Source organism: Austrofundulus limnaeus, unplaced genomic scaffold (assembly GCF_001266775.1).
Source record: "Austrofundulus limnaeus strain Quisiro unplaced genomic scaffold, Austrofundulus_limnaeus-1.0 Scaffold1821, whole genome shotgun sequence".
NCBI lineage: Eukaryota > Metazoa > Chordata > Actinopteri > Cyprinodontiformes > Rivulidae > Austrofundulus > Austrofundulus limnaeus.
The window spans coordinates 1,037-14,674 of record NW_013954223.1 but is presented as its reverse complement, the minus strand read 5'-3'; the positions used below and the strand labels follow the sequence as shown (position 1 = coordinate 14,674).

Genomic DNA, 13,638 nt, shown 5'->3' with positions numbered 1-13,638 from the left:
TTTCAGCTTTTGACCCACAAAATAACAGTAGCAGAGACCTGTGCCCACAACTATTTTTGGATTATAAACATTTGTCAACAGCAAACAAACAAACAATTGGTCAACTWAACATGGGCRTAGTAACAATATTTATTATTCTACATTTATACATTTTAGGCAAAAATGTAATTAATTTAGAAAATCTTTTCAGGACCCCACCTTGMTGTTTCAGGACCCCRCWATGGGTTCCGACCCCAACTTTGGGAACCACTGCTCTAGATTTTCCATCTTAATTTAAGTTTAAAAAAATGCCATATTTCTTTTAGCTGCAGCTATGTTTTGTTTATTTGTAAATGAGTGTCGAGGCTGCAGACGATGATAACACTCACCCTTTTACGCTTCACCACAGCTCCGTAGCTTTTTAACGGCTCAATGACTTTGGCTTCCAGTCTTTCCACCTGCAAGGCAAATTTACACGATAGGTTCTAAACAAGTTCAGTCGGTGGGGATAAGAGCATCATCTGGGGATAGAATAGTAAAACTCCACCTCAGCTTGACGGTAGTCTTGAATCTTGGCCAGGTGGTCAGCAAACTGCTTCATCCCCCTCTTGAGATCTGGGGTCTCGGTGTCGGCATAGGTGCCAATTTCTCGGACCATGAGGTCTGCTTTGTCTCGCAGCCCGGCTGTTTTGCGAGCGTAGGCGGCAAACAGTTGGCACATCTCTCCAAAGTGTTTCTCCACATTGGTGATGTTCTCCTGGATCCTCCTCGTCTGATTATCTCTGGGAAGGAGAAACTGTATCAATCRCAATGACGATAATCAACTAAATAAAGGTTTAAACAACAAAGACAGAACTGAGAGTGGCAGTGATGAAGATGCTAAGGTTCTCCTTGGGAGTGACAAGGATGGATAAGATTAGAGATGATGTCATCGGAGGTCCGGCACAGGTTGAACCACTGGGAGATAAAGTTAGAGAGACCAGACTGAGATGGTTTGAACAYGTCCAGAGGAGAAGGATATTAAAGATTGCAGCTGCAAGGAAAACAACAAGGAGGAAGGCCAGAAAGGAAAGGCATGGAGGCAGTTAGAGAAGACTTGGAGGTAGTTGGAGTGAGGATAGATGAAGAAGGGTGACTCACTGGGGACTGATGGAAAAATAAGCAAAAGAAGATGAGTCATTCACATCACGAAGTGAGCATGAAATCTGCTGATCTTGAATGTGATCACGAATAGCATTGATTTCAAGGTTTCACCAAAATGCCTCCAGCTTATTTCTAATCATAAAGTGATTTTAATCTAAAACTCTGGCATGAAAAGCAGAAGGAGATATGTATGCCTTCAAAAAATGTTAGTCCTTAAAAGGAATACATATTCTGCATTATAATGCTGCGTTATTAACGCATTGCTTTATCGCTCTGCCAGTGAAAAACACAGATTACCTTGTTGTTACCTTAATTTAACCTCGCTGGTCTTTGCGTCAATTGAGAATTATTAAATATTTTTAGGTGGTAAATATATTTTACCTGRCTCTTGCATCAGGAGTACGACTCATTTCCGCGGACGAACAGCTCCTTTTAGCACCTTGCTAGCTGGCTAACAGCTATTAGCACGCTGTTCTCCCGTTTCCATGGAGTCCGCCCCGCCCCCAGCATTTCCGCTTGAAGATTGCATTATGGGAGAATGAGTTTGTTTTGCTTACACACATTTCTCATAATTTCTCATTATTTGGCTACTTGCAAGAAGGAAAAATATATTATGCCTCACTGCACTTAAAAATGTTCAAGAGGAAACAGTATATTTTTGCTGAATTAGWTTTACAGCCCAGCTGTAAATATTTAAATTGGTTTTAGGGAATATTTAAGGCTTTCACAGACTTTTAATATTAATGTTAATACATTTGAATTATTTTAATTGCATAGCGTTACTTATTAAAATTCAAACGAAAATGAAGAGTTGTTTGAAACTGTGTGTCAATTTCCACTCTTTTTGGGAGTATAGATACATTCGATCCCTTGCTTTGACCACTTGGTTGATCTACAATTTAATTGATTTTTAAATGGAGTTCCTGAAATAAGATAAAACGTATAATAAATTTTTTTCTAGAGCACTGAAGAAAACATCTAGCCAATATTTAGATTGTTACCTAAACTCTTCCTGATCACTAGGTCCATCAAACAACTATTAACTCTCTCACTCACTCTTAGGGACTATTTAGAGTTACTAATTAGCCTAATATGCAAGTTTTTGGTCCGTGGAAGGAAACCAGAGCACCTGCAGAAGCAAACCCCACCCCCCCACACACACACACGCACACACACGTGCAGAGAGAACAGGCAAATTCATACATACGTTTCTGAGTATTTATTTCCAAATAAACACCTGCTTATTTTGTGTCTTTAATTCTAAAATAGATCAGGGTTTGTGTGCAACAAAGAAGGCTACAAATAGTTTGTTTTTGAAGTCATGCCAACAGCTGACACTGTGATCACTGAAATGAACGAAGGCCTTATTGTAATTCCCTCCTCTGTGTTTGGGAATGCATGAATGTCACCAGCTGCCGCGTCTGCTCCTCGGTGGAAAATGTCCAAAATTCTTAATTATCACGTTTAATCATCCGTGGAACTGAAGCAGGGGAGATTCCACTGTAACAGACCGGAGATGTAAAACACGGTGGCTGTTCTGAGTCGTGTGCCTGGGATCCTGGGAGAACTTGGTTTACGTTGTCAAATAGGGCTGACATGGGCATAGATACTTCTTTTTTTTTTTAAATGAAAAAAGACTGTGGTACAGTCTTCCCACTGCTTTGAGCTTTTAGTCATTAAAAAGCTTATAATGTCAAATTGTTTAATGTTTTAATGAAATAAAGAGCTAATGTAAACGAACACCCCTTTTGAGACACAGCATGCTCTTTTTAAAACATGTTACAAGGTAAACTGGGTTAATAGGTCTTGCTAAAATGTTATAAATAAACACATTTTTGTTCCCTCTTTTCTTCTATTTTTGCTTTATGAAAACAGTATGGAGTTCTCTTGAGAAAGCATTTAAAATCAATGCAGCCAACATTGAAAAAGCTTTAGAATGCAAATTTATGTAAGCTAAAACAAATCTGTTTTGTATTTTACTGAACCAGTTGCTTAAAAATGCTCTGCAAAAGAGAGGAAAAATGTAAAACTGTTTCAGTCTTTTCATGATTCATTGATTTTGATTGATTTATGAAGCAACATCAGCGTAACAGGAAACAATGGTAGAAAATTAGGTTTTATTTAGTGTAGTTACATAATTCAACCACATGAGGGCAGTCAAGYTTCATTTAATGTATTCATGTGATTACAAGTGGCTCCCCTGGTTTTAATGCATTAAAAAAGGTCTTTCTGTATGGCATTTCTATTATTGTGTGTTTACAGTTTCTAGCATAGTAACTTAAAATGTTTCAAATCCCAAAACATGACAACACATCCAGCAGAACAGCTGCCCATCAATATGGGATTTCAAAGAAGCCCATGATTGTTAAGTCATTTGCCTCGGCTGCTTCTAAATGTTTTCAACAGTGATGGCATTTTCTTCCCATCGTGCATGTGAGTTTCCTCAAGGACAGATGGTGCTGCTTCCAGAGTGAAAATTAATATGTAAAAGGTTGCGACCACCAGCAGCTTTATCTGCTGTTTTCTACACTCCTCACRGTCTCTTGCTGTCTTTGTCCTTTTGTTCAGTCCTCAGCTTCCTCAGCTCTGTCTGCTTGTTTCACTCTGTGCTGCAGCGGCAGGACGACTCTGCAGATACCTGTGGCCTGTTGAACAGATTGGTGATGACATATGTGAGACATGGTGGGGCAGCCAAGTATCCGCCCCCGCCCTGCTTCAGCATGCTTATGTGTATGTGTGTTGAGCGCACCCCACCCTCCCTTTGAGGAACACTTCAGGGTGCACACCCCAGACGTCAGACTCTCCTCTCCCATCAATACCAGGAGGGTGCCTGTCTGAAAGCGTGATGCTCGGGATCATGAACAGTGTGATATCATGTTTGCCTCTTGATGCATAAAATGAAGTTACAAGCAAGAGTCAATATCTCATCACACTGATTTTCTCTAACTTTGCTGCAGTCTTTTATTTGGCTGGGTGTAGGCAGCACAGAAATTAGCTCCAATGGGAAATCTTTTCTTCATACATCAGACTTCCTTGTAGAGCCTTTCAATCAAGAATCAATTGATTTTCCCAAGGATGTTAAATGCTCCCTGTGAGTTTTTTTTTTTAACAAAGAATAAAACAGAATTCAGGTTTTTCAAACTGGTGACAAAGGTATCTGTTTTGTTCCTTTGAGCTTTGATGTTACAACATTTTGTTGCATCAGTGCTACCAGCAATAAATAAAACACTATAGACTCACTTCCCTTTTTTTCTTGTTTTACTAACAGTTAATTCTGCAAAAGTTATGTACAATTAATATCTTACCTGTTGTAGATAGCTTGTTGAACAATCTGTTTTAATACTGTTAAAACTTTAAATAGAATTCTAAGGTTATTTTCAAGCAGCAGCTAGCTAACTGTAGCACTTTATTTTCACTTCCTCTGGAAATAGCCCTAACGTGGAAATGATGGTAATTTATAAAATAGTGCTCATATAAATATAAATAAAACATTTTTGAGATAAAACATGTTTTGTATTTCCATGTCCCACTTGAAGTATTCATTGGTTCGTCATTTCAGTCAGAAGTTACTCAAAGAGCCACCTTGTTATTAAMCTTTTCATTGAAAACTGCGCTCCAAACAATCTGAGCTTATCTTTCATGCAAACATTCTATAGTTTGACCTGGGTTTTCACAAATATGTGCACGTGACACTAAATCCTCCATGAAAATCAGCATAATTCCTCTTTAACTCAAGCAACCTTGGACAAACGTCCCCACTCCGTAGTTAAGCGGGTGCTTGAAGGGCAAACYGACGCAGACACGGTCCAGTGCTTTTATTGACCCACTGAAAAACCTCTTCATGTCTCCAGGGGCTCGGCGCTCAGGTTAGGGGTCTTTGTTGTCTGCGTTCATTAGTGTCTGCTTTGCCATCACTGTCTCTCTCTCTCTCTCTCTCTCTCTCTCTCTCTCTCTCTCTCTCTCTCTTGCTCTCTCTCTCTTTCTCCAAACTCTTCCTTTTCAGACTCTCACACTGTCTTTGCTGCTCTTTTCCCTCCCCCAAGGAGGTGGAGAAGAAAATGTCACCGGAGCAAAACAGAGGGAGCCTCCAACACTGCCTGTCTGCTTCTGTTTATTCCACAGAGTGATGGCATCATGCGCCGAAGTTTCAGGAAGTTTATTTGTGTCAAAACTTTGCCTGACACAATGTATGACACTTCATGACCTGAATAACAGTATTTTTTTTATTTATTTAAGGAGGCTATTAATCAGTTTTTACTCTAATTTTAGTTATTTTTTTAATAAAACTTTAAAATTTGGTTTAATATAATTTAGCTTTAGCTTTTCTTATTATTTTAGCTGTGAATATATAAATATATGTGTACATACATTTTTGCTGTGTCACATCATGTTTTATTCATGGCTTTTTTCACATTCATAGCCTTCTTTACTTGACTGAAACACATCAGACGTAATGATTTCTCTCTCCGTCTGGCTCTATTCACTTTAATGCATTTAAATGGGGTGAGGAGGACCGAAGTCCGACATTCATCTTTACAAACAGACGGCTTAAATGCATGTTAACTTTAGTGGCAGTAAAAGGTCTCACCATTATTCCTCCTAATCTGTACAGTGTGTATCCATTAGGAGCGGCTAAAGCACTTTCAGAACCTCTGACCCCCTGACCACAAAAAGGCCTTAATTGAAAATGACTTCAGACTGAGGTACAAGAGGAAGACTCTTGAGAGAATAATGTGGGTTGTGTTTTGTGAGGGGAAAAGGCTTTTTTTAATAATGAGTTTTTTCTTTCTTAAAAAAATTAAAAAACAACTCTATCCATGTGCTTTTAACAAAAATGTTTTTTTTATTCATAATGTCCACAACATGACCAATCAAAAAACTGAAAGATAACATTTTTAGATTAGCTACTAAACCTTTTTGAAATATATTATCTAGACATATACACCATAAACTGGGAATTTAATACTTCTTATTTTGGATAGTGGTTAAAGCACATAAATTAAACTCGAGGCCCGCGGGTCAAATCTGGCCCTCATTAGCATTCTGTCCCAAAGCTAATACTTTAAATGTGAAATAGTTTCAAGGTTTCTCTTTTGTGAAACTTGGACAACTTTCAAGAAAATAAATGAAGTTTGAAATTTTCACTATGGTCTTTGATTTTGGTGTGGAAAGAGCAACAATCAATCATCGTTAATTTTCTTTTTCTGTGTTCTTTTCCTATTTTAAAGTCAAACAATTGTTTTTTTAGTGGGGGTTTTGCTTTTGTTAGCTGCTTTGCTGAATTGTGAACTAATGTGTTTCTACGATATAACAAATGAAAAGGTTTTCAGTAGAGTGTAAGGCATCAAAAAGAAATGACAATGATGTGTCTTTATAATTTGATCTTTATTCTTTATTCCTTAGGTTATGTAAGTGCTACATAAAACATAATTTAGAAAAGGTCATTTGTAGTTTTATAAGAMTAGTTTGTTCTATAGTTTTCTTCAATAAATACTGACAGAAAGTGGCCCTTGGTTTGGACCAAATTTTAAATTTTGGCCCTCTTGWATAATTTAGTTTGACACCCCTGGWTTAAATAATGTTTGTCTCACTAAAAACCTTATTTGCATGCAAACAAGAGGTGCAAACACAGCAGAAAATCTCAGTTTTGTACAAATAGCCTGCACTGTACAGTGTAGTTAATTTGAATGGTTTCCAACAATAAACCACAATAGAGATTACATCTGATGTGCACAAATGATATAAAGCAATATTAGTGATGCTGTGGTGGGTGATGGGCCTAAACAAATAAGGGCTCAAAATCAAATTCTACTCGTGACCCTGTAYAACCTTAGCCGAGCTGAATCACATGACTTCTCTTGCTGAGAATCTTGCAGACTAGATAATGCATATTTTTTATGCAAAAGCCATGTCTRTCAATTGTAGAGTAACATCAATTTTTATTCAAGTGTTGCAGAAATCAAATAATGCCCGGTGGCACAATGATTTCATTCTGGGCCCACTTCATCACAAAGTAGGCACAAAACAATTTTTTGCAATGCATTTTCTTTGTAAAAAAATAAAGCAAACACTGGATAAAACAACAAAAAGAGAAACAAGCCTTGTAAGTGCAAAAAAGGAAGCTAGAAGTGCATCTCCATGATGTTTCAGCACAACCGGATGAAAGCGGCCACTGTCCTTCTGCCATCAATATGCAAATGGGAAAAAATGAGTGCAGGGAGCAGTTCCCTCAAGTGCATTCATTAGCCACCATTAGCATAATTGATTCCCAGTACTGCCATAAAACTGGTCACTCCTCTTGCTCACGGGGAGTAGGGGTGGGGGAGTCCTCTGGGGACTTCAAGACCTAACTTCAATCATAAATCATTAAAGGACACGACTTGCCAATGGACTGTGCCAAAGCCCCAGAGACACGGGAGAAACGGTAATACTGTCACTGATGTCTAAATCATCAATGTGACATATAACAATGCCAAAGGGCTTAGATATCCTACAATCCACCTCCCCGTCTCTATTTGTTAAACTAGAGTCTAAAACTGCACGTGTAATATAATTAGGCTTGGTGTAGGCAAAAATGATGAAATTATTGCAAGATTTGACTGGTGTGCACCGTTTCATTTTAAAACTTCATGGCAGGATTGTAAAAAACGGTAGTTCAATTTTTTGAGGCAGGTTCTGTGAAGACGTAATGAGCAGTAAGTATCTTACCTGTTGTCGATAACGCGTTAAATGGCCTCAGCTCGAAGAARTATTTAATTTAGCTCAAGCAGATGTGCTAATGGTTAGCCCAAGTGTGGCTGAAACCAAAGTGGATTGCAGCCTTCTCAAAACCTATCCAAACACTACTTTATGAACACTGTTACCCTCAGCTCGGCACTACACACATTATATGCGGAACTCTATGGTTGTTTGCAAGTGCAAATGGCTGCAGCTACCTGTAGTTCAGTGGCCCTCAACCCTGGTCCATGCAGGTTTTAGTTGTTTTCCTGCTCTTCAGCAAGTTTTCAAGTTCTGTAGAGGCATGTTAATCACTCATTTATTCAAATCAAGTGTCCTGAAGCAGAGAAACRTCTAAAACACGCAGAACAGTGGACTTTGAGGACCTGCATTTGGGACCACTGCTGAGGCACTTCCTGCATGAAGACATTTCTGCCATGATAGACTGGTTATGCAAAATGGCCACTTTGAAAATGTGTCTGCATCCAGAAAACTTTATAAACTCAATTTGCTTAAAGGATGCTTAAAGGAGATGTATTATTGAAAATCAACTTTTTTAGCCATTAAGTACTTTTTGTTGTGCAGAAAATTTGAATGTAGCGTCTTTGGGTGTTACGTAGATATTTAACCAACTTTTTATTCATTTGTAAATAAAAAGTTTCAGTGCAGCTATATAGTTGTATCTCTTCTATCAAACTAGAATGGACCAGGAGGCTGAAGGTGAGCAGGGTTGGAATCACCTCATTTAGATTTAAAGAGACAGCCTCAAAATGAGTTGATCTGAGACACACCTCAGAAAAGGAGTGAAAGAGGGGCTTGTGGAGTTACAATTAGGCGGAATTCAGACAAAAGCATTGTAGTTTCATGTTATACAGACCCCAACTGAATTATTTAAATGTGAAAAAGAAGCATTCAAAAGCATTTCATTGTGCACCCTATGCGATAATGATCCCAATAGTGTGTGTTACGGCAATATTTATTTAACAAAGACAGAAATACGTGGTYCAAGAATGAAGGTACTCCGTGRGATGATCAGCTGAGTTTTATTGCAACAACAGGAAACACAGAGAACAACCTGGCCTGTCTCTGTGCCTCTGCTTCTCTCTGTCACTGTCTCCACACGACTCACTGTGTCTCGAGAGGCCTCATATATATATTAACAAACACCATTATGTTATCTTAGCAAGATTTGATACAAGGTCAATGGAAAACACAAAGATAAACACAAGTGATATCTAAGAATGACTGTTGTTAGCAAATCTTGTTCTGACTTTAATCATTCTATCTTCAGATGAACAGCGTGTAATGAAAATCTAGGTCATTAAAGGATGTCATGAATAACTTGCTTAAACATAAAAGTATTAGTTCCACCACAGTGTGAGTTGCACTCTGAGATGTCATCCAGTTTTTAACGTTGGAAAATAAATGAACATGATGATTGCAGACTAGTTAGAGCAGAAGTCAGGATAGCGATCAGCTTCAATCGTATTTCTTCGCAGCATCACCACTCAGAGCAGGTGTGTGGCCCATTAAGGCTGCTATTAGAGAAAAAGGGAAAAACGTGCAATAAAATGTATATATTTTTTTCATTCTTTTTGCGCCCAGCTTTTCCTCCATCTGTCCTTCCATCGAACCCCACACCCCCCCTCTTTTCAGTCTAATTAAACCCATCAAGTCGTGCCGCGATGCTTTTCAGTGCCTCAAAAAGGCAGGGAAAGAGAGGAGRGAAGGATAACGGCACACTCATGATGTATCACCACCTCACAAAATAAAACATATTCATAAAGAATATTCATTACCTCTACCAGCCATCCCACAGATGGCCAGAAAATTAGCTTTGTGCTGAGATGTGGATTTAGGCGTGCATAATAATCGAAGACAGATGTAAACGCATATTCATTTTTTTTTGGTCCCCCCCCCCCATTTTTTTTGCGACATGCAAGATGATAATGCATCCACTTAGGGGAGGTGAAAAAGGGGCTACATCCGGAAAGCAATTCACCTCTAATATGCTGATGGGTTACTGGCTGTTTGTGAAGCTGCCTGATGTGTATTTGTGTGGTGTTGTCCTATGCAGAGTGCACCTTTGTTGTTATCTCAGGCCAGCTCTCTGTGGCACACAGACATGATCCTGCAGTACGAACACATGATTCTGCCTGTGACACAAAATTATTTCATCTAAAAAAAAATCTACAATTTTATTACATGTTTGGCCTCTCTTGTTTTGTAGATGAAAAGTTTTGATTGTGTTGCAGAATTTGTGGATTTTTTATTATTTTGTTTTCATCATATTTTTGCATTTTGTTCAAACGACCTGCTTTTTCCATCGATTCTCAGAAACTTTGTTGAGTTTTGTGATTTTTTTTGGAACTAAACTGATCATGTTTCATTAAAAAGTTGTGTGTGTGTGTGTGGGGGGGGTGTTTTTGATGGAGTATATTCAACATTACGTTTAAAGCTTAATTTTTTTTATTAAATTTTGCAGGTAAAACCAACACAGATTAGTGGTTCCCAAACAAAACGACATCCAACCCTGCTTAATATTAGTTAAAAAACCAACAGCATAACGACAACAACTATTTTTCATTAATTTAAAACTTCACTAACCACACTTTATTGTATCAACTATCATTTGATTTCATTTAATTTTGTCATTTACTTTTTTCATCATTTAAAGATCCAAATCTTGATATTTTAACCAAAACCTAACTAAGCCTCTGACATTTATGACTTTTAAGRAGATTAATTTATGTCCCAAAACAAACGGCTATCTCAAAAACATTTTGATTTAATAATCAACAGGTTTTTACATTTTTTATATTTATTGCAGGAATCTTATTTTAATATATTATTCAATGATTTGTTTCAGAAGGAAGAAAGGTAGGAAGGAAGGAAGGAAGGAGCATCAAGTGGACATTTGCACTTTTGTGTTCACAAATTAAAATAAATCCAGGCCTGCTGAYGTTATCACCATCTGCACTATTATGACCAAATTTTCCACCAGTCAAGTGTCATTTCCCAAATTGAGTTTTTTTATTTCAGCTTTCTAATCTTGAAATAAAGACCAAATCTTCCCTCATCGCCTCCAGATGCTGCTGACAGTCTGTCATTTTTCAAAAGGAAATTCTCTTTGTCTCCACAAGGGGGCAGTAGCACTCCCTCAGCCCGCTTGTTTAAAACCAGACCACTAAATTTCTCCATCTCACCTTGAAGGGCTGTAWAATAACTTCTGCAGTTGTTGAGTGTATTATCAACATATAAGGTATAAAAAGGAAACAGAATACAGTGTGAATTATATGAAACGTTGTTGTTTTTGTTGTACATTCTACCTTTGTATCGTCTGTGTTGTTAAACTGTGTTCTATTATTATTTGTTTTTCCTTGAGCTTCTCTGCATTCCTCATGTCTACTTTCATTTTCCAGACTGTCTCACTGTTTGAGCCTCACGTCACTCCTGTGTTAGGCTTGGTTTTTCTATCCATGCTGTATGCGATGTAAATACAGAATCTTATTGTTTTTCTTGAGTCCAGCTACAAAAAATAACTTTTCATTCTGTTTACAATTACATGTGGAATGAGACTAACTCAGCTTTCATTGGGTGAAAGGTGGAGACATCCCAGTCAGGTCACAAAACCAACACACCCAACTGTGCCCACAAAGCTTCTAACTAACTCAACACATGTTTTTGGACTGTGGAAGGAAACCAGAATACTTGGAGTAAAATATGCAGGTACAACTTTATAGTGACAGACCCTCTGAACCACAACACCACAGAAAATATACAACTTGTATTTCAACTTAGTTAATAGCTGCATTCCCAGAGCTGTCCCAATCTAAACTAAACACCAGTGTAAAATTAGATGTGCAAAGCTCGTACCTTTGTCGGGTCCCGCAGGTCTCCAGCAGCTAAAGGGGCCCCGCGGATCCACCACCAGCGTCATGATTTAAATGAGAACATAAAAATTCTAAATGGAGATGGGAGGCTACTTGCTTARTTGACCTTTATTGGAAATTCTGCTTTATTTGATGGCTGGATATTAAATTAACATGATAATTCAGGCCCAGCATGTTAATGCCCCCCGCCCCGCCCCCCACTTCGCCCGCCACATTTTGATATTACCCAGTAACTTTTATGGCTTCTATTGATTTAACACTGCTTTTTATGAACTACCTTTAATTTTCCATATTGGCACACACTTACACAAAGAAGGTTTTATACCAATTGAGCAGTGCACTGTTCCAGGATTGAGGGTTTATGAGGCCGTTTCTATTAAAACCCTCCCCTATTTTCAGTGGGACATMTTCAGGTTGTAACCCACATCATTGTTAGTGATTGTGAGAGTTGTTCCTTACAAATATTGGTATACATCATAGGGTTTCTTTTAAGAAACAAGGATTTCTTACTCTTTAAAATCACAAAAAAGTTAGATACAGTAATTTTCTGTTTCATAAACAGGTCCTAYATTGAATAAAACACGGAGCATTATGGGGGATCTTTAAATTGCTGTTACACAAATCACCTCCCACTGCTAAGTTTACCGTTAGTTGACCCTCCTGGGTCCCATTTCTCAGTTTCTGTCTGGATATTAATTTATGGTGAAAGTAAAATTAACTTGGCAAAATACTTACCGCTGTCGGAGGTGAAATAATTCAAATTTTGCAAATTTAAAAAGTGCTGTCAATGCTATCATGATCTCTGCGACGTGGATAATCAACAAGACAGTAATAGCTTTACGATCTAATAATGTAGGATGTATAGTGGAGAAATGGGTTTGATTGTTGAAAGCTGGAAGCTGTGGTGTAAGCTTTCATCAGGAATTTTACAAATGAGTAATTTTCATTCTGTACATTCATACTAATGTTAGTTGATAGTGATATACCTTGTTTAAATGGTCATTTTGCAGGAGACTGACCCACCCCTAACCCACAAAGAAGTCTCAAAGAGTAGAGACGTTTAATGTAACTTTAGACCAGGAATGGKCAACTGGCAGTCCGTGGGCTACATTTGGCCCATGGGTGACTTCCGTCCAGTCTGCCAATGAGGACCTCCCCCCAACCAGCAAATAAAATAAAATAAAATAAAGAAATTATTTTTTGCGTGGTAGAGTATCTGTTTACCGAATTTGAAAGCAAACCTATGCGATTAGTCTGCTTAGAAGTGCCACTGCAACACGTTGCACAAAGCTAAATATGAGAAATTTACCGATATCACAAGCACATAAACAACAGCAACTTTTTACCAGAACCAGAACCATACAGGAGCCTGCACTTAAAGCATCATATACCRTTACACTTCAGCTTGCTAATGTTTATATGTTAACCTCAACTGTTTTGTATTCATATTTATTGAACAAGAGTACAACAGTTATACATGCATGTGAGCATGACATATGTTAAGTTACTGCACTGTATGTTGGTTTAATAAACAAATTTATATAACTTCCATCATTTCTGTTACCCATCCCCGATTTAGACAAAATCACCAAGGTACAGTACATAACCCATTCTTTGAGTGCTGGTTCATATTTTATTTGCAGGTGCATCATTTGAGGAAAGGATAAGTAGAAAAAGTCCAACTGCACGTTTAACCAGCTGCAGAGATGAACACATGGCTCATRCATTTTCATTCTGTAAAGCACCCCTTAGAAAGTGCAACAATTAAACTGAATGTTACAGAGGAAAGTGAGCTTCCTCCTCCTTCCACATGCTACACATCTGGATAGTGTCTGGGCAATTACATGAGTGAATGGTTTAGTGACCCAGATTCTCTAACGGGATTTTAGGTGTCTATATATATATA

At 38.0% G+C, this 13,638-nt stretch overlaps 1 protein-coding gene across 1 annotated transcript in view; it reads right to left on the bottom strand.

Moving 5' to 3' along the window:
- Positions 1-1,611, bottom strand: part of cibar1 (CBY1 interacting BAR domain containing 1) — an 8,529-nt gene extending 6,918 nt beyond the window's left edge. Inside the window, exons 1-3 of the mRNA XM_014033732.1 lie at positions 1,504-1,611; positions 527-761; positions 369-437 (exon numbers count right to left, since the gene is read on the bottom strand). Coding sequence (XP_013889186.1) covers positions 369-437; positions 527-761; positions 1,504-1,532 — 333 coding nt within the window. The 5' untranslated portion in view covers positions 1,533-1,611. The remainder of the gene's footprint in view (positions 1-368; positions 438-526; positions 762-1,503) is intronic.
- Between the last annotated feature and the right edge of the window lie 12,027 nt (positions 1,612-13,638).